At 43.3% G+C, this 24,060-nt stretch overlaps 1 protein-coding gene across 6 annotated transcripts in view; it reads right to left on the bottom strand.

Annotated features, from left to right (window-relative positions):
* The window catches only part of SOBP (sine oculis binding protein homolog), a 117,633-nt gene extending 95,064 nt beyond the window's left edge, over positions 1-22,569 (bottom strand). For 5 of the 6 annotated variants that reach the window (XR_008971600.1, XR_008971599.1, XR_008971598.1 and 2 more), the window contains exons 1-3: positions 22,406-22,569; positions 12,843-12,981; positions 10,820-11,005 (exon numbers count right to left, since the gene is read on the bottom strand). Coding sequence is in view for 3 of the 6 variants with exons in the window: in XM_057404708.1 (XP_057260691.1) it covers positions 10,820-11,005; positions 12,843-12,981; positions 22,406-22,501 (421 nt within the window). In the remaining 3 variants the exon portion in view is untranslated. Of the gene's footprint in view, positions 1-10,819; positions 11,006-12,842; positions 12,982-15,624; positions 15,748-22,405 lie in introns of those variants that run through there. The other variant, XM_057404710.1, reaches the window with a different exon arrangement.
* Positions 22,570-24,060: the final 1,491 nt, after the last annotated feature.

Below are 24,060 nucleotides of genomic sequence, written 5' to 3'. Positions count from 1 at the left end.
AACAGAAACATATATTCTCCTACCGAAATATTTTATCTCTGGAAAACAGAAGATCTGTGACCAGTGATACCTTTCTAATAGCCTTCATTACTGGTGCAAGTAACAGACATAAAATAAAAAAAGGAAATTATAGAGCTGAAAGAAATTTCACTGGCACAGTACATGCTGCAGTCGGTCTTTCTGAAGCAGGTTGGCTCATCTGGGGCACAGTTTTTAAGAAGCACAGAGCTTCACCACTGGGATTCTCAGGGGCTTTGATGAAGGGCTTCATTGGGGAACCCCCTCAGCTGTCATTCAACTGCTGTTCAGTGACACACATGAACTTCTCCCATGGGTGATAAGAAAGACCACAGAACTGTCCATTTTCAATTACATAGCATTCCAGCTGCAGCAACAGCTGTTTACATGGAAAAGCCGCATTACACACTTCTCTGCAGGAGGTTATGCAGGACAGTAAGGCTCAATTCACCACCTTCTGCTAAAGGCTTCCTCTGAGATAAACAGAGGAGAGGAAGAGGCACGTACTCTGTCGAGTTGTTGTCTTACCATGCCCTGACCAGTAGAATGCCACCACCACCTCAAGAGGAATCCTTTGAAGCAGCATTGCTTCACTTGCGGTCCATGGATCTGACAGTCAACAAAACAGCAGAAAATGGTCTACAAACTGCTACTTCCAGCCACTGTCTGCGCTTCCAGGAACAGACAGCTGATATCCAGGAGGCATTATCAATACTAATGAAAATGTTCATCATTTTGAAAGAAGGGAATGTGCCTAAATACAAAGAATTTCAATTATTTCTCTCTTTTACTCCCTTCTCACCCCAGTCATCAAAGAATGGTCACAATATAATCTTTATAATAGTAGCAGCAATAATAAAACTAGATGCCGCTTCTATTTAATAGACTCAGGAACACTGCTACAAAAGGATTAGCTGAGTATGGCAACATAAAGCAGTCAGGAAACAGTACTTCAGAAGGGAGTTTGGAGCATGTGCTGCCTGAAACGGTGCACTAATATGTCACTTTTTAAGTCATCTTTGCTCCATCAGGCATAGGTTTGCCCAAGTCAATTTCTGAAGCAACTCTAACTTCTTGTAATGCAGTTCATCAGGTGGGAAAAGAACACATCCAGTGCCACATAACTAATTCCCTAACAACCATCAACAAGAGCCCTGTGCAGCCTAGTGAGAGGAAGACTGGCTCTAAAATAAAATCCTTTCTTCAGCTTCAAGTGAAGCTAAGAACAGCAGAGAAAAAGACCCATTCTTGGTACCTGGGATAGGTACAGAGCCATGTCCTATGGGCTTGGATGACAGCTGGGGACAATGATAAAGGTCCAGACCTGATCGTGTGCTTTCTGTCTTGACACTGGTTGCAGTAGAGGACTGAGCAGACATTGTGAAAACAACTAATAGGGATGTTTCATTACAGTGTATTAAGCTTAGTGTGACTGAAAAAGAGGACTGCAACATTAACGGAAAAGTAATAGTCCATGTATTTCTACCATTACAGTCCACAGCAGTGGGAAGCAGTAACTTAAACTTCAAAACATTAAGACTGTGTGAAATAAGAAAAGCCAAAATCTCATGCCTTGGTTGCTGTCTTTTGCTAAACTCAACTTAGAATAATCTGAAACCAGAAATTCGTATCTTCTATTCAAGAAAAAATCCTCTCACTTCTTCACAGACCTCTGTTTCGTGAGGCCAAAGTCTTTAAAAATCACTTTACCACACTTTTGCCCTTCTTTCAGGAAAACGTATCAAATCCCCATTCCTAGAAGACTCAGCAAGAAGAACCTGCTGCAATGAGAACATCGGAAGCAGGGAATTTCAAATCCAGAAGTTTGAGACTGCTTAAGTGAAACCAGCCTTGGAATTTTTATTCTAATCTTTTTCTGACTAGATCTGCCCTAAGAAAGCTTCTCCAAAGTAACTACATCAGTATACTATGTCTGAAATGTTCTCCTTTGCTCACAGACAAACTTGTGCTGGTAGTCTGGCTCAGCATACCTGCTTGAGTAACATGAGCTCATCCTGACTGCATGGCTACGTCTATTATGTGAGCTCTCGCCAGAGCAGCTCTTCTGATGAAGATCATTCCCCATCACTTTTAGGACTCATGTAAGTAGGCTGACACATTTGTGAAGTACAAAAATAACATTTTCAAATCCTGATACAGATCATTTTTAAGTGAAAGAAAATATTTTTTAACAGCTGTATTTATTTTCTCCATCAGGGTCTGCAACTTTATGACCTGTTCTTGCAATGTGCTTAGCGTGTTCTCAGATCTGTCACACGACAGGTAGGTACTCCTACAGTGAGACAAAGAGAAGTTGGCACAGAGACAAGTGAATACTAACAAAGGAGTTTTCAGCAAAATATCCATACTGTTGCCTACTACGATTACACCAGGTAATAGAAAAACACATTCCTTCCACATACAGCACAAGATCTGAATCCACAACCTCTGCTTTTTTTTGAGTTCTCAAGTCTTCATAGGGAGAGCTATCATGAAAGTCCCAATACTGTGTTTTTCTGCCCCTGGGTTGTGTCACTACAGGTGGAAGCAGTAGTCCCTGCACCCGACACACAGATTCTTTTCAGATGCATCTCCTTGCAGTTTTTAGCTTGTGTATTTTTTATAATGAACAATGCAATAAACACTGAGTGTTTGCAGTGTTAAATCATGTTCCCAAAGGGAGTAGTTTGTATAACAAGATAAAATTATCACATTATAATAACTAAATATGCATCAGTCTAAAGCATACTTCAATTAATCATCAAAAGTTTGCACCGCCTCTTTAGGTCTTAATTAAGCAGAATGTTTGGTTGGGTTGTTTTTTTTTTTTTATTCCTTTCAAACCAGTGTGAAGGAGCTGCAGAAAATTGTTCCTCTTAAACCCAGTGAGCAGCAGTTTACACTAATCGATCTTATATGGAACCATAATTTGAAGAGGTGGGGGAAGTGAAGGAAGGCAACTAGTACAACAGAGTAAATCCATCATCCACAGCTCTGTCCCTTTATCTAAGCAACCCAGTGTGGCCTACAGTGATTAGCAGGATGATTCTAAAATCCCTAGAATTCCGGAGATAAATTCTTATCAGTTTGCTAACTTTCAGGCTGCAACATTCTATTACCACCATGACCTAAATGATGCCTATTTTCAGTTTTAACTCCAATTTCAAGAATTTGGGTGAAAATAAATGCAGTTACAGCTCTGTCCTGGGTTCAGCGGTAGCAGTCATGTTTCTCCTTCGTGGTAGCTGGTGCAGTGCTGTGTTTTGACTTCCAGCCTGGGAACAGTGCTGGTGAAGCCGATGTTTTCGGTTGTTGCTAAGTGATGTTTACCCTGACCAAGGACTTTGTGAGTCTCATGCTCTGCCAGGGAGGAGGGGAAGCCGGGAGGAAGCAGAGATGGGGCGCCTGACCCGGGCTAGCCAGGGAGGTATTCCATACCACAGCACGTCATGGCCGGGGTGGGGGGTAACTGGGAGTTACCCGGAAGGACACGGGCTTCGGGGTGGGACTCGTACCTTGGCCGGTGGTATCGTATTCTCTTCCCTTGTTGTTTTCTCTTATCATTGTTGTCGTTGGTGGTAGCGGTGGTGATTTGTGTTGTACATTGGTTGCTGGACTGTTCTTGTCTCAACCCGTAGGAGTTGCACTCTTTCGATCCTCCTCCCCGTTCCTCCAGGAGCAGGGAAGGGGAGAGCCCCGGGGGGGGGGGGGGGGGGGGGCTCGATTGCTCTCAGCCTGGCACCACTCACTGGGAGTGAGTGAACAAGCTGTCTGGCTAGGGTTTAAACCACGACAAACTCTAATCCTGCAGATTATGATGATCCATGGGCAAGTACTCCAAAACTTTACTTTCCACATTTCCTTGCAAGGAATTCAGCAGGAGAAACTCAACCCTTCTGGCAAGAAGAAAATATCCCTCTTGAAGGTGCCCAACCACAGTACAGAAGTAGTCCTGTTGTATAGAAGGAAGACCAAGAGGGTATGGGATCTCAAAGGGTACATATTCCCTGGACCAAGCGAGCCTGTGTAAAACCTGTACCTTTGCTGTTGTTGTACCTGCCTGATACAGAAAATATTTCGGCACCCCATCCCCCCTCAGTGTCTCCACATCACCCATCTCTTCCTGGTACGAGTCTCCTTCCACCACAGCAATCAGAAGCCATGTCTCCTTGCTAGTGGTTTCTTCTGTTTTCCTCTCTTTTTCTCTTTGCTGCATTCCATCCCCTCATGCAGGCAGTCTGGATCCCAGTTTTTTGGGCAGAGAGCTAGAATAGCACTTTTAACCCTTTGTTGGGAACTGTGCTAAATCCACTGGCACACACCTTGAAATATTTCAGCTGTTTTCACCACTCCTTTCTAATGAAAAACTGCAAACCCCATTTTAAAGATGCTAGATCTTAACTTGACTCAAGCATTTGCAGCGTTAATAGTCAAGGCTCACTATTTCACTGGGACCTACCGGGATTTCAGAATGGTTAATTCTGAGTTACCTGCCTGCCACTCCTGAAACCCCAGCTTGACACTGAAGAAAACCAAGTAGCATGTATTCAGATTTTTCATCCCAAAGCAGTTCCTGAGGTTGATGATCCCAAGCAAGGCAGAACCATTACAGTCAGTTTTCTTACACCCAAGATGCTTTATCTGACTAATCTCTAACTAAAAAATGAACAAACAAAAACTCCTGAGACATTGCTGCAGATCCCTTTGTGATAGCACTTAAGCACTGATCCTCTAAATAGATGGGACATGCGACAAACTTAAGGTACAAAAAAGTACCTTGGGAAAAGTAATTACAGGAGGAAGACTGAGAAAAAAGGGCTGACAACAGAAAGCTTGCTGCAATTATCGCTATGGAAATACCTCAGGGGCACTCCAATGCATTTCCTTTCAAGGACCAGTCTCTTGAAGTTCATGACTCTGCCAATAAAGCAAAGTGTCCCAGCTCCTTTAAAAAAAATAATTTTGGGGAACCATGGCTTGCCCACGTTTTCTATGCATGAGTTGAGGCACATTCTCATGCATAGTTCAGTAAGGACTGAATGCACAACACAATTAAAAGCTGGCATTTACGCAGGTTTTAAGCATGCAAACAAAAAGGCACCTATTTCAGCTAATGGGGGGGGAACTCCCTGGGTATTCTGAATGTATGCTATTAAAGTGCATACATGGACTTGGTGATGTTCTTTTTAGCACAAAGGAAACACTTGGCCCTCAACAGAGAGCAAAAGACATCAACAGTGGGCTAGATGAGGCAGGCATCCTGGCAACCATTGGCATTTTAAAAATCAGGCACTAATACCCCTACAATCAGTGTAAATTGGGCAACGTTTCAAACTGAAAACAGGAGAAAGAATTTGAAGAGTAGCGACCACAGGATTTGTTGCAGTGGTCTTTACCAGAGAGCTAAACCTGCAGTTAAAGAAATTGTTGATGCTGTTCAGTAACTGAAATAAGATTTGAGAAATACTGAACAGGGATCCAGAGCATAGTAAAATGAAAGTCTCCCAATATACAGACTTAATTAGATCTGATAATATGGGGCTTTATTTAAGGCAAAGTGCCACCAGGTTCTGCCTGGAATCAGACTTCTTGGTAATGCAGTCAGAGAACCAATTCCCTGGTGAATTCAGACAGATGATCTTGGAATTAATTTTTACTGCCCTGCTAACTACCATTTAAAACACCTTTTGTGCTTCCAGATTCCTCCAATACAATATTGAGAGACGTTACAATGGGCAATTCCAGAGTGTTCACAGAGCAGAGATTCTATTTAATCCCACGTTTCACCAAGTTACCAATGTATACTTATATTTACAAAAAAAAAAATCCCATAAACTTTAAATCTAAAGCTATGTTAAGCTGTAACACAGTAAATCAATTGTTCCTTTCTATAAAATACTAGCTATTTGCTTTAGTATTTAAATATAACATTTACTTGCCAACTTAGGTCACAGGCCTATTTTACAAGGTAGTCAGCACTGGAAATGCTTCTGCTCCCCCTTTAAGATATTTTGTCTCAACAGATGCAGTTCCTCCAGCCCATTCCTCCTTCATTTTCACAATTTTCTGATAACTTTTGGTATGACCCCAAACATTATCATTTGTAAATCACTGAAGCAAACATTATGTGGAGACTCTGATCTGCAGGTTGGAGGATTTTAATCCTATTTCCTATTTCCTCTCCCAAATACTCATTATCTTGTGAAAACCCTGGGAAGGAGCATTTTTCCCTTACGTTTCTTTCCCCTGTGGAAATCTCAGTCACCTGAATGCCATCATTCTCTCTACCTCCCCTTCCACCTCGTCCCTGGACAGTGACCTTCACCGACAGCGCAGCATGGCAGGGAGCTGGATCTTGTGTGGGATGCTTAGAACAGCAGATGCACCCAGTGCATCACTTGTATGCAGAGGAGGCAAGAAAGGGAAGAGTTTTGCCAACACCCATGCTCAAAGGCTAGACCAACCAGCAGTTTACCTCCCCTACTGAAGCACTGCCATGGGGATCACAAGAGAAAGTAAACCAAAGAGCACTCTTTAAAAAATGGGGAAACTGAGACACCATACATAGCCTCCAGCAGGTGCTGCAGGTGCCAGGGGAAGGAGGCAGCAAGTTCTCACCTGCACTGAAAGAATTTTTTGCATTCTTCTTTGACTAATCTTGATTTTAGCCTTCCTTCATCCCATGTAACAACAGTCATTCAAACCTGTCTGAGCAAAAGGGCAGTCACCCTAAGTGCCCTCTCGGATTTACCACTAAGGGCTGCAGAATAATTTAGGATGTTTGCATGCTGCACACTACAGCCACATACCCCACACAGATGTGCAGATGTGGTGGGGTTTCTATTTCTAGGTCATTCCTGACTATTTCACTTATGGGTTTTTTCATTATTTCTATGTAATTTTTAACGCAGGGGGACCTCAAACAAACAAAAAACCACTTTCTTTACATTGCTGTGTAGAACATAAGAATCTTCTAACACCAAGCAGAACCAATTTTAGTATCAGTTTGTTGCAAAGGGTTGCACTGGAGACTAACCCTGAAGATCACTCAGAATCGGCTGCTAGCAGTAAACATAGCTACCAGCCTGCTGGACAAGGACAGTTATCAGCCACAAGGAGATTATTACACCAACTCTCTGCAGGCTGCACTAACTTATTTGCTTCCAGATGCAGGTCAGATAGCTGACGTTGACTGATAAAGTCCCACTTGATTTGGGCGCTGCCTGAGCATGGTCTACTTGCCTGGTGGTGCCCTTGCAAATAGCCTCCAGATTTGAGTAAGTGGTATCGTTTTTGTGGAGGCTTCCCATGACTAGATTTAGTGCCCTGCACCAACGAGTCATAACCCGAGCCTGTAGACAGCGTACCACAGAGCGCCCAGGCATTTAACTCAGCCTTTCTTAGGTGTAGTTTTTGGGTATAGCAAGGAGAGAGTGTCTTTACCGAAGCTATTCATACTTGGTCAGGTTGAACTCTAATGTTTTCCTGGATTGTATAGCCAATTTTTACCCAATATTTCATTTGACTGAAAGAGAGCTGAACAGCTTGGAGGTATAATTTTAGTTAGACTGCTCATAATTGTTTGGTTATCAAAAGGAGGAAGAAAAAAAAAAAAAAAAAAAAAAAAACACAAAACCCAAAACTAAAACCCACACAATTTCCTGTAAAACAAGCATGGGGGGAAAGATAATTTTGTTACTGTTCAAGGTTTTAGCCTGTTCATACAAAATACAAACACAGACAGGACACCGTTCTAAGTTTTCAAACACACTCAAGAAAGACCTATCTGCTGAAATCTTCAGTGACTGCTTCCTAGACATAGCTGAGGATCAGTATTCCTTCTCCTCCTTCTTACTTCTGGTAACAATTTCTGATACCAAGAATCATATCTGCCTCCCTGGAAAACCTGTTTCCCTTGGCTTCCTGACTCTTGTCTTATCCCAGTGCTGCTTCTACTTGTCCAACTGTTACACCAGTGCACATTGCAGGGTATCCTTCCCATTCCTCCCTTCAGGCTTCTGTGAACAGCCCCCATGCTCTGCTCATTCCCTTCTGCCTCTTATCTGCCAAAATTATTCAACCAATAATTCATTGTGACTGTTTCTTGGATCTGTTTATCCTCTCCACACCACTGCTCTCCTGTCTGAATAAATACCTCAGCCTGTCTCTCTGACACTTCTTTACTGGCGCTAACCCTTCAGATCAAAACCAATGCAATAAGAATTTAAGTCTTAATAATTTTTCCCTGAGTGCTCACTCTCTATTATTTGCTCAATAACAGCAGACCACACCACCATCTTTACTCTCCTTCAGGTTCACGATTTAAATATCATTTCCACCTGCAGGTACTCTCTTTTGAGACACATTTAAATCTTGTAGATTTTTCTTCTGTACAGTATATAAAAGTTTTCCCCATCCATCCACAAAGTCTGGACTCATCCTAATTCTCAGCACTTCAGTCTCTACAGTGCAGCACTACCTGGGCTTCTCTCTGGCCTGTATGGTAACCTTGTTCTAGGCATCCACTCAAAATATGTGGCAAAAGTCCCTTTCTCTGTGCAGCATTTTAACCTTGACGCTCTCTCTTGGACTCTTTCTGCCTCTCTCTGCTGTTTCCTTTCTTCCTTTATTAACCTGAACAAATGTAAGCAGCTTCTCTTCTTGTGGCAGGTCAGCCACAGCCCTTCTCTCTCCCATGTTGAAAATGTTGACTTTCAGCTCTAGCAATTAATGACGTCTTTTTCATTTGCCTGTTCTAAGAAGCACCTTTATGCTGTTTCCAAAGTCACCCCTGTGCTTGCTAGGGGCTCTGAGAAAACATCCCCAGAGTTACTCTTGTCTGGCTTTGTATCACTCTGAAGTTTTCTGCTTTGATGTAGTGCCCACATAATGGTGTCAAAGCACAGTGCCAAGACCACTGCCTTACACGCTGGCTCTCCTGGCTCCTTTGTACTCCCTTTTCTACTTGTATCCACCAGTTGTTTCTTGCCAGGCTCTTTGGGTGATCATGACTAGGGCACCTACGCCCTAAGATAAAACAAAACAATTACTACTGATGCTTATTGCAAATCCCACAAAGGTTGTGGGTCTCCTCCCTCTCTGGTCCTACCAAACTTTGCTCTCTAAAACAAAGGTGAGATAAATATACTCATCTGCTCATAAACCATGATAATCTAGTGCTCATTACTGATCATAGGATTAAGTCAGAGGAGGCAGAGATTGTGTATTTATATCCCCTATACAAGTAAAACGATGATATTCATTATGAATTAAAAACCTAAAGTTGGAAAATACTCATGAATAGCCTTCTCTGCACATTACCCTTAGCATTACATTTGAATATGGGATCACACATGATAGGTGGACAGGCAAAGAAGACAAGGCAGTTGACTTGGATGAGGTTCCCCTGTGCCCATTTAACTACTGTTGCAGTAATTTGTTTTTCTACTTCACAGCTCCATCCTCCTGCTTGTTCGATGTCATAAAAATCCCACAATTGTGGCAGTTTGCACAACGCATGTTATAGCCCTGTGTTCGCATCCTGGATTCATTCGTGACTCAGACTGGAGGAGAAAATAGCTTGGGATGGCACAAGCCCTTGATTAAAGCTTTAGGGCCAAATCAACAACAGCTGAGGATCCAGCCCATATGGCCCGAGATCTTTAGCTGTGTAAAGGCTGCAGGAATGGGCCCAAATAGCTTTGGTAATTAGCAAATATCATATAAAATAGATGAAAAGTCTTTGGCAAAGAATGCATATTGAGTAACATCTGAAAATTATTCATAGCATATTAGTATACTTCTTTTAGAGATAAAAGTCGATGGCTTAAAAATAAGTTGGGAGGAGCAACTGTAGTCTACCCCATGACTGTCAGCAGGCAAACGCTTTCTTGGACCAATCGGTATTTTATAGTTACCTTTAGTCAACGCAACAAAGGGCAGAGGTGACCATCTCACACCTGGTACCTGATCCTACAAGTTGTTCTGCCTCTGCAGGAGCATCCTCACACCTGGTGGGGACTCCTTAGCCAACTGTCTCCCTGCATGCAGATAGCTACTGCTCTTTGGTAGGTACTGCAAGTCACTCTGTGCTCTAAATCTACCAATTATCACACTGTGTACAGCAGTAAACAATAACACAGCAGTTAATCACCATGGTGTAGCTGTTAAGAGTTCCTTTCACAGATTATGGTAAGCAGCATGCAGTGTGGAATACATCATTTTTTCATGCAAACTCAGGAATGGCATGTTATAAAATCACTCCTGATAAAAATCTAATGAAAATGTAAAACATGTCAGTGCAGTCTTCCTGGTAGTCATGATCGTATTAAACTCTCAAGAGACAACGGTCAGGGATTTCAGTAACAGTCAAGAGACAGTTTTCCCAGGATGAGCTTGTTAACCTAATATAAAGACATGATACTGAGTTGATGGCTTTGACTCTTCCACTGTTTCTTTCATGGAGCCTATTTTTAACTTAATCATCTTCCATTAACTTATTTAAAGCCTTCATTCATCAGAACAAAATCTTTTTTCTTTCTAAAAAGCAGATGTTTTTGAAGTGCTGAGAGTATAATCCAGCATGCTGGGAGTCACAAGCAGCACAAGTCTGTTGTCACTGCACTTGTAGAAGTTTTTCAAGAATACTAACAAATAAAGTAACTCTCCCACTCTGTTTTAAAGTTCTCTGCGACTGCTTTTAAACACTTTGAAATTAGCTCCATCACTAAGATGTCATGATCTAGCAATCTCAGGACGTGTCAATGACGGTAACCATTTTTAAACATTCATTAGGATTTACCTGCTGGTGGCTTTATGAAAGGTGGTGGAATTAATGGGACAATAATCGGTACATTCCCATGATCCTTCGACCCTGCTGGTGAGTCTGATAGTCCATTTCCTGTGGCAAGCCCTGGGTAGCTTGGATTGATATTGTACGGTGAAATAACACTGTCCTCAGGTAATTTTGGTTTTGGCAAAGAATTTTCTGTAAAACACAAACAACACATTGTACAGTATGACACCTAGATTTCTTAAATGCCCCTACATACTGTCACCAATCTCCTCATTAAATTACTTACCCTAATACAAGAAGAGCGCACAATAACCCCTATATATGTCCTCTGTTTAAAAAATGGATACTTGCCAGTATTCTTCAGAAATGCTCTATATTTTAAAAATAAAATTCACACTTTTTTTTTTTTAAAAAGATAGGATTATTTCGTCATGCACACCCTTAGTATGCCTGGTTTAATCAATGACACCCTATTCTTGTCCCTTTATTTCTACTGTTTGCACGATGATCACACTCAGTGTACTATAACTTCACCAATATAAGAAGCATAAATTGAAAAATAAAAGAATTCCTAATTCTCTAGCAATGATATGTGGAGTTTTAATGGAAAGGATTTAAAGAAAGAAACAAAATACTGAAATTATAGCCAAGTGCACATGAAATTATGACAGTTGTTATTCTACTTCTTTAATCACAAGTTACCTAAGGATTCTTATTTGTAGGAATTTCTCTAATGCACCTCAGTTAGCTATGGGGCAGGACTTAATTCTTATTATTCCCTCTCCTCCCATCTCTCAGAAAAAAAAACACTACTTTTTCCCCTCCCATAGACTGCATACACCAAAGGTTTCTACCTGCCACAGATATTCGACATCTTTCTCTGGTACATAAAACATATGATTCAGATCATGTGTCTATAAAAGAAGTATATCACAAAGTTCATCAGGCATAGCCTGAAGCCATAAACCATTCAATAAAGGATCTATTATTAAAACATAAATAAATGAATCACATCACTACTCAAGTACAAGTTTATTCAAAGGTGACTTAATGACATCACATTTTCAATGAAAAATACATATTGATCACCAATGTCACTACAGAACTAACAAGCTGCAAACATTCAATTTTAACACGGTTAGGTTATTCCACCTTTAGGTCTAATTTTTCCACCTTTTTCCTAACCATCTCTCTTCAGAACTTGTCTCTCTGATATCAGTACTCACTGCAACACTTACTGAATACACAGCTGCTGTGGGCCATCAGAAAGAAAACCCAAACACAGCTGGCCACAAATGTAGTGAAAAGTGGCAGACTATGAACATAAAAGTTGCCAGTTTCCTCTGTTTACCTAACCTTTGAGGAACTCTTGCTGGATAAGTCAAGATGCAGCATTCCCTTTACCCTGATTACAAGTCCCTACCCATTCCCTGCAACTGAAGAGTCAGAAGGCAGCAACAGAAGGGCTTAACAAACAGACTGGATCCGATCTTTTACGTTTTGAACCATGAAGATCCAGCATTGTTCCAAACAAATCCCATCCCTGGAGAACTTCTACAGCACTCGCAGAAGACAGTATAGTATAAACATGGGTGAGGACCCTTTTGTGAATGTTCACTCTCATTCCTACATCTGTTGTGAATATTCCAGCTCAAAATCTTCCAGAATTCTAATTCTAGCCAAAAAGCTTTGATTTTGAAAGCAAAAGGGTTCCTTAAAGCCACACTCCTAAGAAAGTGCTCCCTCTTTTCCAGCTGAGCAGTTTACGAATACCACAGGTACAGGACTTTCAACTGACTCACAAAAGGTACTATTTGTGAAGGTATATTAGTAAGCCTATTAATAGTAATTTTAAGGGATTTTCCTCATACCCTATTGGCTTCCTCAGGCCGGGAGACACTCTGTGATATTTTTATGTAAACCAACCACAAAGCAAGCAGCAGAACACGCTTCCCAACCCATGCCAATTCCAACAGGTTGAGATATTAATCCTTCTTTGCATGAACACAGAAACATGAAGTCGCATTACCTTTAAGAACAGAAATGTGCTGGCGGCTTTCCCCATCTGCTGAGTAGTTCCTGAATTCAATATCTTCTCCATCTTTCAATTCAACCTTATCGTAACCATACCAGCCAAGAAGCTCATTCATAGTGTTTTCTGCAAAGTTCTGAAAGAGAAAAATTACCTACTTATTTATGTAATCAATAACCATTTGGAAAGAATGGAGGACTGCATAAATCGAACCGTATCTGTGCTACACGAGCAAGTGTCAGGTTTGGCCCACCTCCTCAAAGACTAATGTTCATTTCATAAGTCAAGTGCATAAAGTGTAATGCATTTAAATCTCTGACTGGCACATGTAATTATGACAGAGACTCATATGTCTGTAATTTAAAAAAAATGAAAAGGAGAGTTATTTATGACTTTTGCTCTGGTATTCAATGTCAGAAATATTTTAACATACATTTGTCATACAAACTTGTCTGTGTTGCCATAAACTATTGAAGACTGCAGCGAGAGAATAACAGAAATGAAGGGATTTTTTTCAGCCAGCAGTTAATCAATCTTCCTGTGCGACAATCTTTTCAGCTGGAGCAGGTCACTGACACAATTACAGTTCCTTGAGATGCCCATGAACCAAATCAAATAAAATCACAGTGAAGACATTCTTCCTCGGTTATAAGCCCTTCCATAGTCAAACCACTTAAAAACTCTTCACCATGAAAGCATTTTACCATAATGTTTCATACAAACATCTCTTATATTTGTTTAAGGAAACCTTTCTCAGTTTTGCCATATTTATTTTCAACCGATTTCCAAGCAGCCGTGTGGTTACGTTTTATGTTTGCATGGAAATGCAAAATACGGAACATGACTGTCATAACTCTGAAATTCTATTAAAAACACATCCTCTAGGTCACATGGCAAAAATATTCCTGCAGAAAATGCTCATTACTGGGCCAGGAGATTTAGTGGAGTAAGTTAAGAAATCTGCAGCCAGGCAACAGAGCTTTCAGAAACCAAATACTGCTATGGAGCTCTGCAGCTTACGGATTTAGGAAACTACCAAAGGAAACCAGCTAATGAATTATTGCGATGGCAAAGATCAGCTTAAAGAAGTATGACAACTATTAAATGAAACGAAAAAGCCACACACAAAGCCTTTCTATTTGGTCTCCGTGGCTTTTTACCATTATTCTTTTAAAATAAATTCCGAATTTAATTTCCCTTTAAGATCTTGACATCTAAAATAATGCTCCTGATATGCACCATCTCCCGGGACTCTGGCTACCAGCAAACGAATAAGGAGAATATGACACCAATTCAAAACAAATGGTACATGTCAAATTTGCACATTGCTAGATTTTGTTTAGTAGCTGCTCTAGCTTAATTTTGAGTGGGAGCAAGTCTAATGATAGAACACAGCAATTCTCCAGTCATTTAAATAAATAAATAAAATTAATCAGATGATAATTGCTTCTGAATTCAAAGCTACAGCAGACGCTCTGCCCCAGAACATCAGAGCCCTGCATTGCTCCTGGCTCATTCATCACACCAGATTGCATAGGTGTTCCTGTCACTCAAGGAGCGCTGCAAAACAGCTATAAGCAATAAACACAAGCAATTTGTACTCTTCCAGGAGTATCATTTGTGCAATTGTGCCACAAACACACATTTCAGGAAAAGAAAAACCAAAACAAAACCCCACAGTAGACCTCTGGAGCATCAATTTCCTTTTGTTTTTTCCCCCCTTTCATTTTCACTTGACCTCCTGCTGGAAACTCAATTCCATGGCTGTCCTGTGCTGCCCTGAATCACCAGAAAACATGGCATCATTCCACCTCTACTGTAAGCATTTTGACATCCCATTACGTCTGAACTATGTCACTACTACAGTTTGCAGTGAGTACAATACAGTGTAATGTGGCTATCACACACACCCATTTTTAATATATGTATTTACACTCTCATTTGATGCAGTGCTGTATTTTAAATATTAGCAAAAACATGAAATTTTTCTAAATTTTTTGGTTGGTTGGTTTTCAGCTGTTTAGAAAACTTCTCTCTCAGCGCAGAACCTGTCTCTAACTCCTGAGAATCCAACAACGAAATGACCTGGAGATGGGGAGTGAAACCTCGCCATTGCAGCTCACCCAGAATGACCTGGATGGGTCCATGGAGGCACAAAGGCAAGCTCTGCCAGCCTCCCTTCCTTTGCTAAATTTCAGCTATGGAGACACAGCCCTAGAGACTAATCCAGCAAGGCAGAGACCAAGTGACAAAGTCTTCCTGACTTAAACCCCATGGAACTAAATGGAGTAGCTCTAAATTTGCCTCCTGTGGATGCTCTGTGTTTTATTTGCACTGTTGTTCAACTCAGGCAATGAGTAATTTCTAATTACTTGTCAAAGAACATGTAAACAAGGCTATAGGTATGTTTTTCCTGCAATTCATACACGTCTGTCTCTTCAGAATCTAGTCAAAGTGACCAAATTTGGTTTGTAATGGCACAAAGTTTAAGTACCTTTCAAGTCTCATTGTTTCTACCCATGACAGGTGACACACAAAAATGAACACTCATCATGACAAAAATACAAATTATTTTGAAATTACCCATCATAGAAACTTAACTCTTAAAAAAAATAAATATATCACTGGGTTATTTCCTACTAAATTCAATGAGAGTATAACCAGGCTGCATATTGCACTCACAAAAGTGAGCCCATTTTTAACACTGTGATTTCTCAACAAGGGTGCCTGGGTAAAGAAAAAAAAAAAAAAAAAGCTACTCTTTCAGAATTTATCTTACCTATTACAGTGATGATCACTCTTAAACTATGCCCTTTGTGGCTGACAGCCAGAGCTTCATTACACAGTACTTTATGCATATCAAACCAAGAGGATGATCCCATCCTTATCAGCTAGTAGTCAAAGCTGAGAGATGTTTTCTTCAATACTAACTCTCTCACACAGATAGGCATCCACAGAAGTACATCATCTTCCCTCAGACTCCCGACTACAGCACCCATTTGCAGCAACATTTAATATCCTGTCAGTCAAGTTGATGGTCACACAGGTCATGTCATAGAACAGTTTGGGTTGGAAGGGACCTCAAAGCTCATCCAGTTCCAACCCCCTGTCATGGGCAGGGACACCTTCCGCTAGACCAGGTTGCTCAAAGCCCCATCCAACCTAGTCTTGAACACTGCCAGGGGATGGGGCACCCACAGCTTCTCTGGGCAACCTGTGCCAGTGCCTCACCACCCTCACAGGGAAGAACTTCTTCCCAGTATCTCATCTTTCAGTTTAAAGCCATTATCCCTTGTCTTATCATTACTTGCTCTTATAAAGTCCCTCCCCATATCCTTGCTGAAGCTGCTGCCCTAAAGATGACCACTATTCTTATTTCATTGTTTCCATTTCAATTGTTTCCACATTCCATTGCAATGGTAGTCCCAATCTATGTGGGTTCAAGATGCAGTAACAAGATGGGATTTGTAAAGACCAGTGTGGTGGCAAGAGTCAAAATACAAATGATGAGATGAGACAAGACTAATTTTCTCTGTGTGAATGCAGGGAAAAAAAGGGAGGGGGCAGATGAGGGCAAGAAAGCCCAGTTCTTGATGAAGTTAAGGGAACACAACCTGTACACGGACAGCAGAACCTCACTGGACGATGTACAAGATTAAAAGGGTTAGTGAAAGGAAGGGTGATTGATTGTAAAAACAGTGCTTCGGAAAAGCAAGAATGGGGGATCAACCTGAGGTTGAAGCATGAGAGCAAAAGAAGCACTGATGAAGCAGCCAATTGAACTGAGAGATGACAGACCTGCCAAAGCCCAGGGAGAAGGAGATGTAAAGACAAGTATGAATGACCAGATGAAGGATGTGCAAGTAGCTGCAATTCCAAGCTTTTGCAGGAACAGGATAGCAGAGGCACTGAGCTCTTCCATGCCTACTTTCAGACTCATTCCCAAAAAGAATGTGGAGGTTCTGCAGGTTGAAGGCTGCCACCCCAACCCCACAGCCCTGTCCATCATCAATAAAATCCAAGTCAGCAACCACACTGCTAAGTTGGGACCCTTTGGCCCAGTACGAATCCCACTGAACCCAATGGGAGCCTTGCAGGATCCATGGATTTCATTGCAAAATTACAGCACAGAAACTAGCTTTGCCCTGCCCAGGAGGCAATGCTCAGTCCCCTGCAGGGAAACAAAGAGAACAAGCCTCTGTGCTGTTCAGTGGGCCAACACCAGAGCTGAGAAGACAAGCACCAAAATCCTTCCCCATGTGCTTCTGTGCTCACGCCACCATGCCACACTCAGCCTCTTGCACATGCACCAAGCAGCCAGACTCCCGAGGCTGTGGTGGAAACACCGACAACCTCTTCAGCTGCCAGTGCACCCAGGCAGTCAGTGAACATCCTCCCAGAGCCAAATCTCTTGTGCTCCTCTAGCTGACAGTGCACCATCACAGCTGCCTAACTGCCAGGCATTCATCTGCGGCTGCAGCACAACCAGCGCATCCCTGCCAAAGAAACTGGCCCAAAAATGCTCCAGTGGCCACAGTCACACACCACCACCAATGCCCTTCTTTCCTAATAGACAGCAATTCTTCTTTTGCCCCCTGCTAAGTCCCAAACCACTTATCACCACTGCAGGGCAATGCGTAATTTGCATGTTTTAACTGTGTGATTTCTCTATTCTTGTGATGTGCAGAAATAGCCTTCCTCCTGGAACAGCCAGGATAACTACCTAACTATTACACTCATTGGTATTTTGACTTGAATTTGCTTCCTATTCATAGGAAAGATGAAGAAGAGGGTGTTGACTCGCCAGACTGTGGTTTCTCTCCTTTGTGAGACTAACTTATATGCTAAAATATCACATTTATTCCCTCTTTAAGATTCATTTCATCGTAATAGGACACCTACAGCTTGATTTTTTTTACATTGTAACGCATCATTTTCCCAAATCTTTGCTAATTAATACATTCTGAAGCTGAGCCATGCTTCTCTTTCCATCTTAGACCTCTTGCCTTCCCTTCTCTACGAACATTATTCACAGGGGGCAAGGCCTGGCTTCAGCAAACGAGGCCTGGCAAACACGGAGGCAGGAAACGCAGGGGAGAATGAGTCTGTCAGACTCATTTTCTTCTAGGTTTTACTGCTGAATGTTTATTTCAGATCTGGGAGGAAGCACAGTGGCTCCATTCCATTTCCTTGCCTGCAGAACCCACTCAGTGCAAAGCCCCACAAATTCACTTTTCACTTACACCAAGGAAATAAAAAGGTTTCTGTGGTCACAGTATGAACTTGGATTTCTTTTTTACCGCCCTCACTTTCTTTGCTTATGTATGTTGTCACCATATTGAATTTTATGCTATGAGAAAGCAAAATGTCTTGATGCTTTGATTTCCTTTGTGCTCCAACATACACATTCGGTTCTGCAATACAAATTTTGTTTGGGGAAGTGCTGTTGCTGTGGCGCACAGGCAGGTGAGGCTCCCTGTACAGACAACACAACTCCCTTTGCACTCATCCCACAGAATTCCTTCCACGCAGACTGCAAAAAACAAGCCCTCCACATCGGTCTCCTGAAATAGTACAACTGGTAAAGCCTCCCTGCTTCTCCACTTTCCCAAGGACATTTTTTTGCTTTTCAGGAGAGAAGGGAGGAGTTTCCTTGGACTCTTCAGAGCACTCTGAGGGATCTGGCTCGCTCCAGGCGCAGGGCTGCTACGCCTGCTTCACTGCTTCCCTCCTTCTGACAGTAGTACTTCTAAATGCCAAACGGGGAATATTAAAACACTAAACTGAAAGATCTTCTGATGAGTTTACTATTAAACTGTAACAGATGGGGCTGTCTTAAGCTCTAGGCATCAGGAACGAAGCCCAATTTTAGATACAAATTAGTTATTGAGAATATTTATAGATGGTAAACTCTTCAGGCACATAGAGCAGCCCTGTGAAATTGCAGCACAAATTAACTGCTCGCCTTTCAACTGACAGAGACACGTGGATACATTGTCTGGTTTGCCCATGAGAACCTCCAGTGCAACCCAGTATTGGACACAACTTCATTTCACAACACTGCGGAGCACCTAGCTGTTCCTCTGGAGCAGCACTGCTGCCTGGCAGCAGGATGGCAAATGGAAATAAGCTGGGGAGGGGTAGATGGATGGGGAAGACATCACCACGCCGTGATGAGTGCTTTCATCAATGAAGCTGTAAAAAAAAATATTTTGGTCTTAAAACAGGACTGGGCTCCCTGATTACAATAGCTTTGGATCTATTAGGCGGTATTCACCAGCGAGTGAGAAATGGCACCAAACTGAATTTCAGAGTAACTATCTGCTCTCTTCCAGAGCATGAGGTGAACAACACTACCTCGGGAAATAAAAATGGAAACTATCATCTGAAGGAGGATGGAGGACAAAAGGTAAATAATAACTAGAAGAAAACAGAGGCTGTGAAGGTCAGAGCAAAACAAAACAGTTCCTCCTCAATATAGTTTTCATTGAAATGCTATATCAGAAAACCTCGCAGACATGTACTTCTTGCACACGACACTGTATCAAATGAAAACTTGTTATAACTATCATGTACATTAGGTTAGCGATAACAAAAACGTAACTTAATATCTGGCATAAGGAGAGAGCAAGCAACCTGAATATCCATCCAGTCATATCAAAACTGAGCTGTGACACTGCTGTTGGAAGGGACCAAACCAAGCCAGTCAGGTGTTGTGAACCTTCTCGAGTAAATATCTGGCTGTATCAAACAGTGAATCTTGAAGGGAGTCTCTGTGATGAGGTAATTTTATTGCTCATTCATAGTGCCCTGCATTTACTGTACTTAAAATAGATACTTGTACCAACGGCTTTTTTATTATCTGAAGGAGGGGAGAGAAAAAAAAAAATAAAAAAATCACATATCCACCAGTCCTGTTTTCTTTCTGCTAGCAAAGGGAGGCAATTCGATCCAACGTAGGCTGAAACCTGAGTAGGTCACTATACACCATGATAAAATTCCCTAATCCCTGAGCCAAATTTCCCTGAGGGGGCCCTCCTACTTCTCCTTCACTTTCCAAGCTGACTTTTCCATTCCCTCTCTCGTCTTTTTCTCCCCTTCATCTCTTTCATTTCCCCTACCTTAAAGCCTTGATATCTGATCTGCTGCTGATACTCGGGTTACAGTTTTTACAGCTTAGGCTGTCTATTGCTGTATACATTCCTTTCTTTCTGCTCTGCCGTGATTACTTACCAGAGCTTATTTTACACTGGTCCAGATGAAAGCAGTTCAGATTAAGGCAAACAGTCAGCCTGTTTGAACATTACAGATATGAACCTACACAAGGGCACATTGTGCTCCCTCTGTCCTTTTGCTGCAAACATTTTGCACTGTGTAACGAATTTGTTACATTATTGTATTCTTTGGGTTTAGGAAGAACAACTAGACATCTTAATTCACCAGTAAAGAAAGAGAGTAAATGATCGCCACAGGATTTTAACTTTCTTAACCCGTCAAAATGCAAACCACTTCTTTTTTTCCCCCTCTCTTTCCTCTTCTCAGGGGATAGCAGCCAACTGTCCTACTAAAAATGCATAGCATATACAGCATAGTTTACATTGAAAGGTGGCCTGTGTTTTGTGAAAGGTTCTGCCATCAGCTATCTTGCTCTCGACCAGAAATCACATCCATTCAAAATGCCATTTCTACCCGCCTTTAATTTTTAAGTCAGCTGAAATCTTGAGGTTTCTAACATTAAGCAGCCACCCGTGATTAAAAAAAAAGAGAAACTCTACACGAAGGTTAACGCCAGTGCTTAATACCAAAGCATTAGTCTGAAATTGTGTAATTTTTCTCCTTCACACAATGTTGTTTTTGTTTCTTCCTCACCCTTTCAGACAAACATCTGTTATACTGTAGAAGAACAACTATCTCCCAAACCGCTGAGTGTGCCTGCAGCCAAAGTAAACAAAACAAACCCAGAGGATCCAGCACAGTCAGCCTTTATATCCAGCCAGGATAACATTTCACATGTTTTGATTAAAATCAGCTAATTTGTAATTCTAGAACCTATGAAACTTAAAAGCTGCAATCCATACAGATCACGTTAGGTGATGCTCTAAGGGGCCACTGCCCTATACTACAGACCTCTGCAGTCCTCAAAACTATGTGGTATTACAATGAGCCATGACTCTCAATCTTCAGTGCCCGCACAGAGCCCTCTCTGAAATTAGGATGTGTCGTATATCTCACAAAGAATAATACCAGTCCTCAGGACCCAAAACTAGTACGGTTTGTTTCCAAAGAAATGTGCCGACATGTTATTGCATTTATTCCCCTAATACTACGCTTGTCCACATTTCCAGTCAATGTGCACACAGAACTGTGTACATGCTCATTACCCAGGCAGCAGGAGCAAGAACGCCTGCCTTGGGCAGGAAAGGGCACCTAACTGAAATCAGTGGTGTGCAGAGAGGGAGGGGACTGTGCATTCCCATTTATTTTTACACAGGGAGATCACTGCTCCGGAAAGCAAAGACATTTTCACTAGGCATCATGCATATTTATATACGCGCCTATATACTATACATACTATGCGAATGTGTGACATTTTCCAGGCAGTCCTCCACTTACAATCAGCCTCCTAATAAATGACATATTCAAATTAAATGCAGCAGCTTCATCTCATAACCAGACTATGACTTATCTGCACATTGAACAACAACAACAAGTTCAGCTGAAGTCTCCAATACATTGTTCCCAACTTTGGGGAATTTGAGACATAAAACAAACAGACACGGAAAACGGGCGCAAAAAAATAGGACCGGTCAAGCCTGGAGCGGCGACCTAATGATAAAAGAAGTCCTGCAATAACGTTTTTGTGCAATCGCAGCCATCCTAACATCTGGAGCGGCAGCCTCAAGTGCTACTTTCAGAGCACAGCTGGACTGGCACCGGTTCCTACGAGGCAGGACAGCCTTCCGCAGAATACACATCCAGCAAAAGCAACCCCGACCATCCAGCTTCCAGCAGCACCTCTGCCGCTGGGATGGACTGGGAAGCGAAACACAGAAAGCAGAGGACGAGGCGAGAGCGAGGAAGAGAGGAAAGGGGTCCCCGCGCTCAAGAGCGAGAACGATGATGCGCGGCTCGGACCGCAGCATTGTACTTTGACAATTTAATTACACAGTTGCAGCTGGCTACTGGGAAAAGGAGAGAAATACAGTGTTTAAAAGAGGTCCCTTTCTTTCCTAACTTTAAGGGCTTCCCAGCTACCTGAGAGGATGGCGGTAGAAACAAATAAAAAGGGAAGGAAAAAAGGCTCATCACTGGCACCCAAGGAGCTGAAAAAGCCCGAGGAGGGAGAGTTATGCTAAAAAAATAAATAAAGCTTGTGAATGAACAGGGTTTGCAGCCTGTGAATTCGTCTCTGTTTTCAGCCCAGGAGGCGGAGTTGAGACACACTCAGTGCATCCTACAAAAAAAAAAATGACAAGAGATCCTTTCTTATTTCGTTTCCACGCACGGAGGCGAGGGGTGGGGGGGAGACCCCCACTCCCTTCCCCATCACAGGCACCCACCTTCATCTCCTCGTTGATCTCCCGCTTCACCGGGTGAGCCGGCTTCCTGCTCCTTTTATTTTCGGGAGGTCTCCCTTCTTTCTCCATTTCTGCCATTTTTTGCGCCTACTTGGTGGTGGAGATGAAATGGCTGCTGGTGCTCTGGGGGGGCCGGGAGGGGCGCGGGGGGGGGGGGGGGGGGGGGGGGGGGCGGCGGCTCTCAGTGGTGGCAGGCGGCGCCGCGGAGGGCCCGGGGGGAGCGCGGCGGCAGTGGCGGTGGCGGCGGGCGGGCGGGGGGCGCGGGCGGGCAGGGGCGCGGGTGCCCCGGCGAGTCAGCCATCTTCTGCCTCGCCGCCCGCCTGCATGGGAGCGGCGCGGCGCGGCGGGGCGGCGGGGCGGGCGGGCGAGAGGCAGCGCGGAGCGAGCCGGCCCCGCGCCTGCTGTGGCGCTGCTGGCGGGCTGCCGCGGAGGGGGCGGCCGGGGAAAGGGGGAGGCCGGCCTCGGCCCGCCGGCGGGCGGGGCTTGCCGGCACCGAATCGGCCGCCGCTGCCCGCCATGGGAGCCGGGGGGGTGAGGAGGAGGAGGAGGAGGAGGAGGAGAAAGCGAAAGGGGGGTGCCGCGCCGAGCACCGGGCGGAGCGGAGGGGGCGGAGCGCCGGGATGGGGGAGGGGGCTGTGCGCGCCCCCTCCTCCCCCCCGTGTGTCCCCAGCGCCCCCCCGCGGGGCCGGGCCGGTCAGAGGGGGCTGTCTGCCGTGCTGAGGTTGGGTACCTCCGGGCTGTCCATATATCCGCGCCTGGGAGGTGAGGATGAATGGTTTGGTGGGACGCGGTTCAGCGGCGAGGTGCTGGATTACAGCACACACTGTGGAGGATGCATTGATTATTCCTGGGTTGTGCTTTCGCGCTCCCTGGCAGTCAGTCCCTAATTACCCTGGTACAACACGGTACGGCACGGGGGTGTCCATTGTTCCAATTAGTCAAAATGGGAATTGAATGGGGTTTCTCGTTATGACTGTGGTACACCTTAAAATTGTACCTTAAAAAAAAAAAAAAAGAAAGAAAAAGAAAAAAGACCTGCTAGTCGAAAAATAAACGGTGTTTGGTGTGGGTATGAGTAGGCTTCCCATAAAAATCGCTGTTTAGCCTGTGAAAGATAAGCTCGGTTTGTGTGCAACAATGTCTAATTTACATCCTCTGTTTCTGAAGCTTAAATCACTGACATTTTTTAGTACGAAAAGTTGAGGGCAACTCCGTTGCTCATTTTGTGACTGAAATGAGCTTTGCTTGCCTGCTTCAGATAGAGTGATTTGAGACACAGAGCACATCTTCCCCCGTGGCACTGAGAAGAGGAAGACCCTGGGACCTGGCATAGTCCTGGCTATTAGAGCAGCGAGCATAAAAAGATGAGGTGGCAAGCAGACCTCAGTCTGTAAAATCCCAGAGCACATCCACAGTGGTAAGGTCATGGCCGTCGTGAAGCGACAGCGCTGCCACTCCCCTCGCTGCCCAGAAGGGCCAGGCAGAAGTTGGAACAAAACAGATCTGATGGTTCATTTTGAAAGAGCAGCGGAACCTTACAGAGACCCTCAAGAAGGCTCCGCTGGCAGCAAGGAGCCACAGGAATCAGCCACAGTGGGGTTCGTGCTGTGGGCTCCATCCATTCTGCACCCCCCAGG

The sequence above is a fragment of the Pezoporus wallicus genome, unplaced genomic scaffold (genome assembly GCF_028554395.1).
Source record: "Pezoporus wallicus isolate ANWC-B61680 ecotype Strahan unplaced genomic scaffold, APGP_CSIRO_Pwel_v1 contig_6923, whole genome shotgun sequence".
NCBI classification, from domain to species: domain Eukaryota; kingdom Metazoa; phylum Chordata; class Aves; order Psittaciformes; family Psittacidae; genus Pezoporus; species Pezoporus wallicus.
Note: the sequence above shows the minus strand (reverse complement) of the source record. Positions and strands in the feature narration are given on the sequence as shown.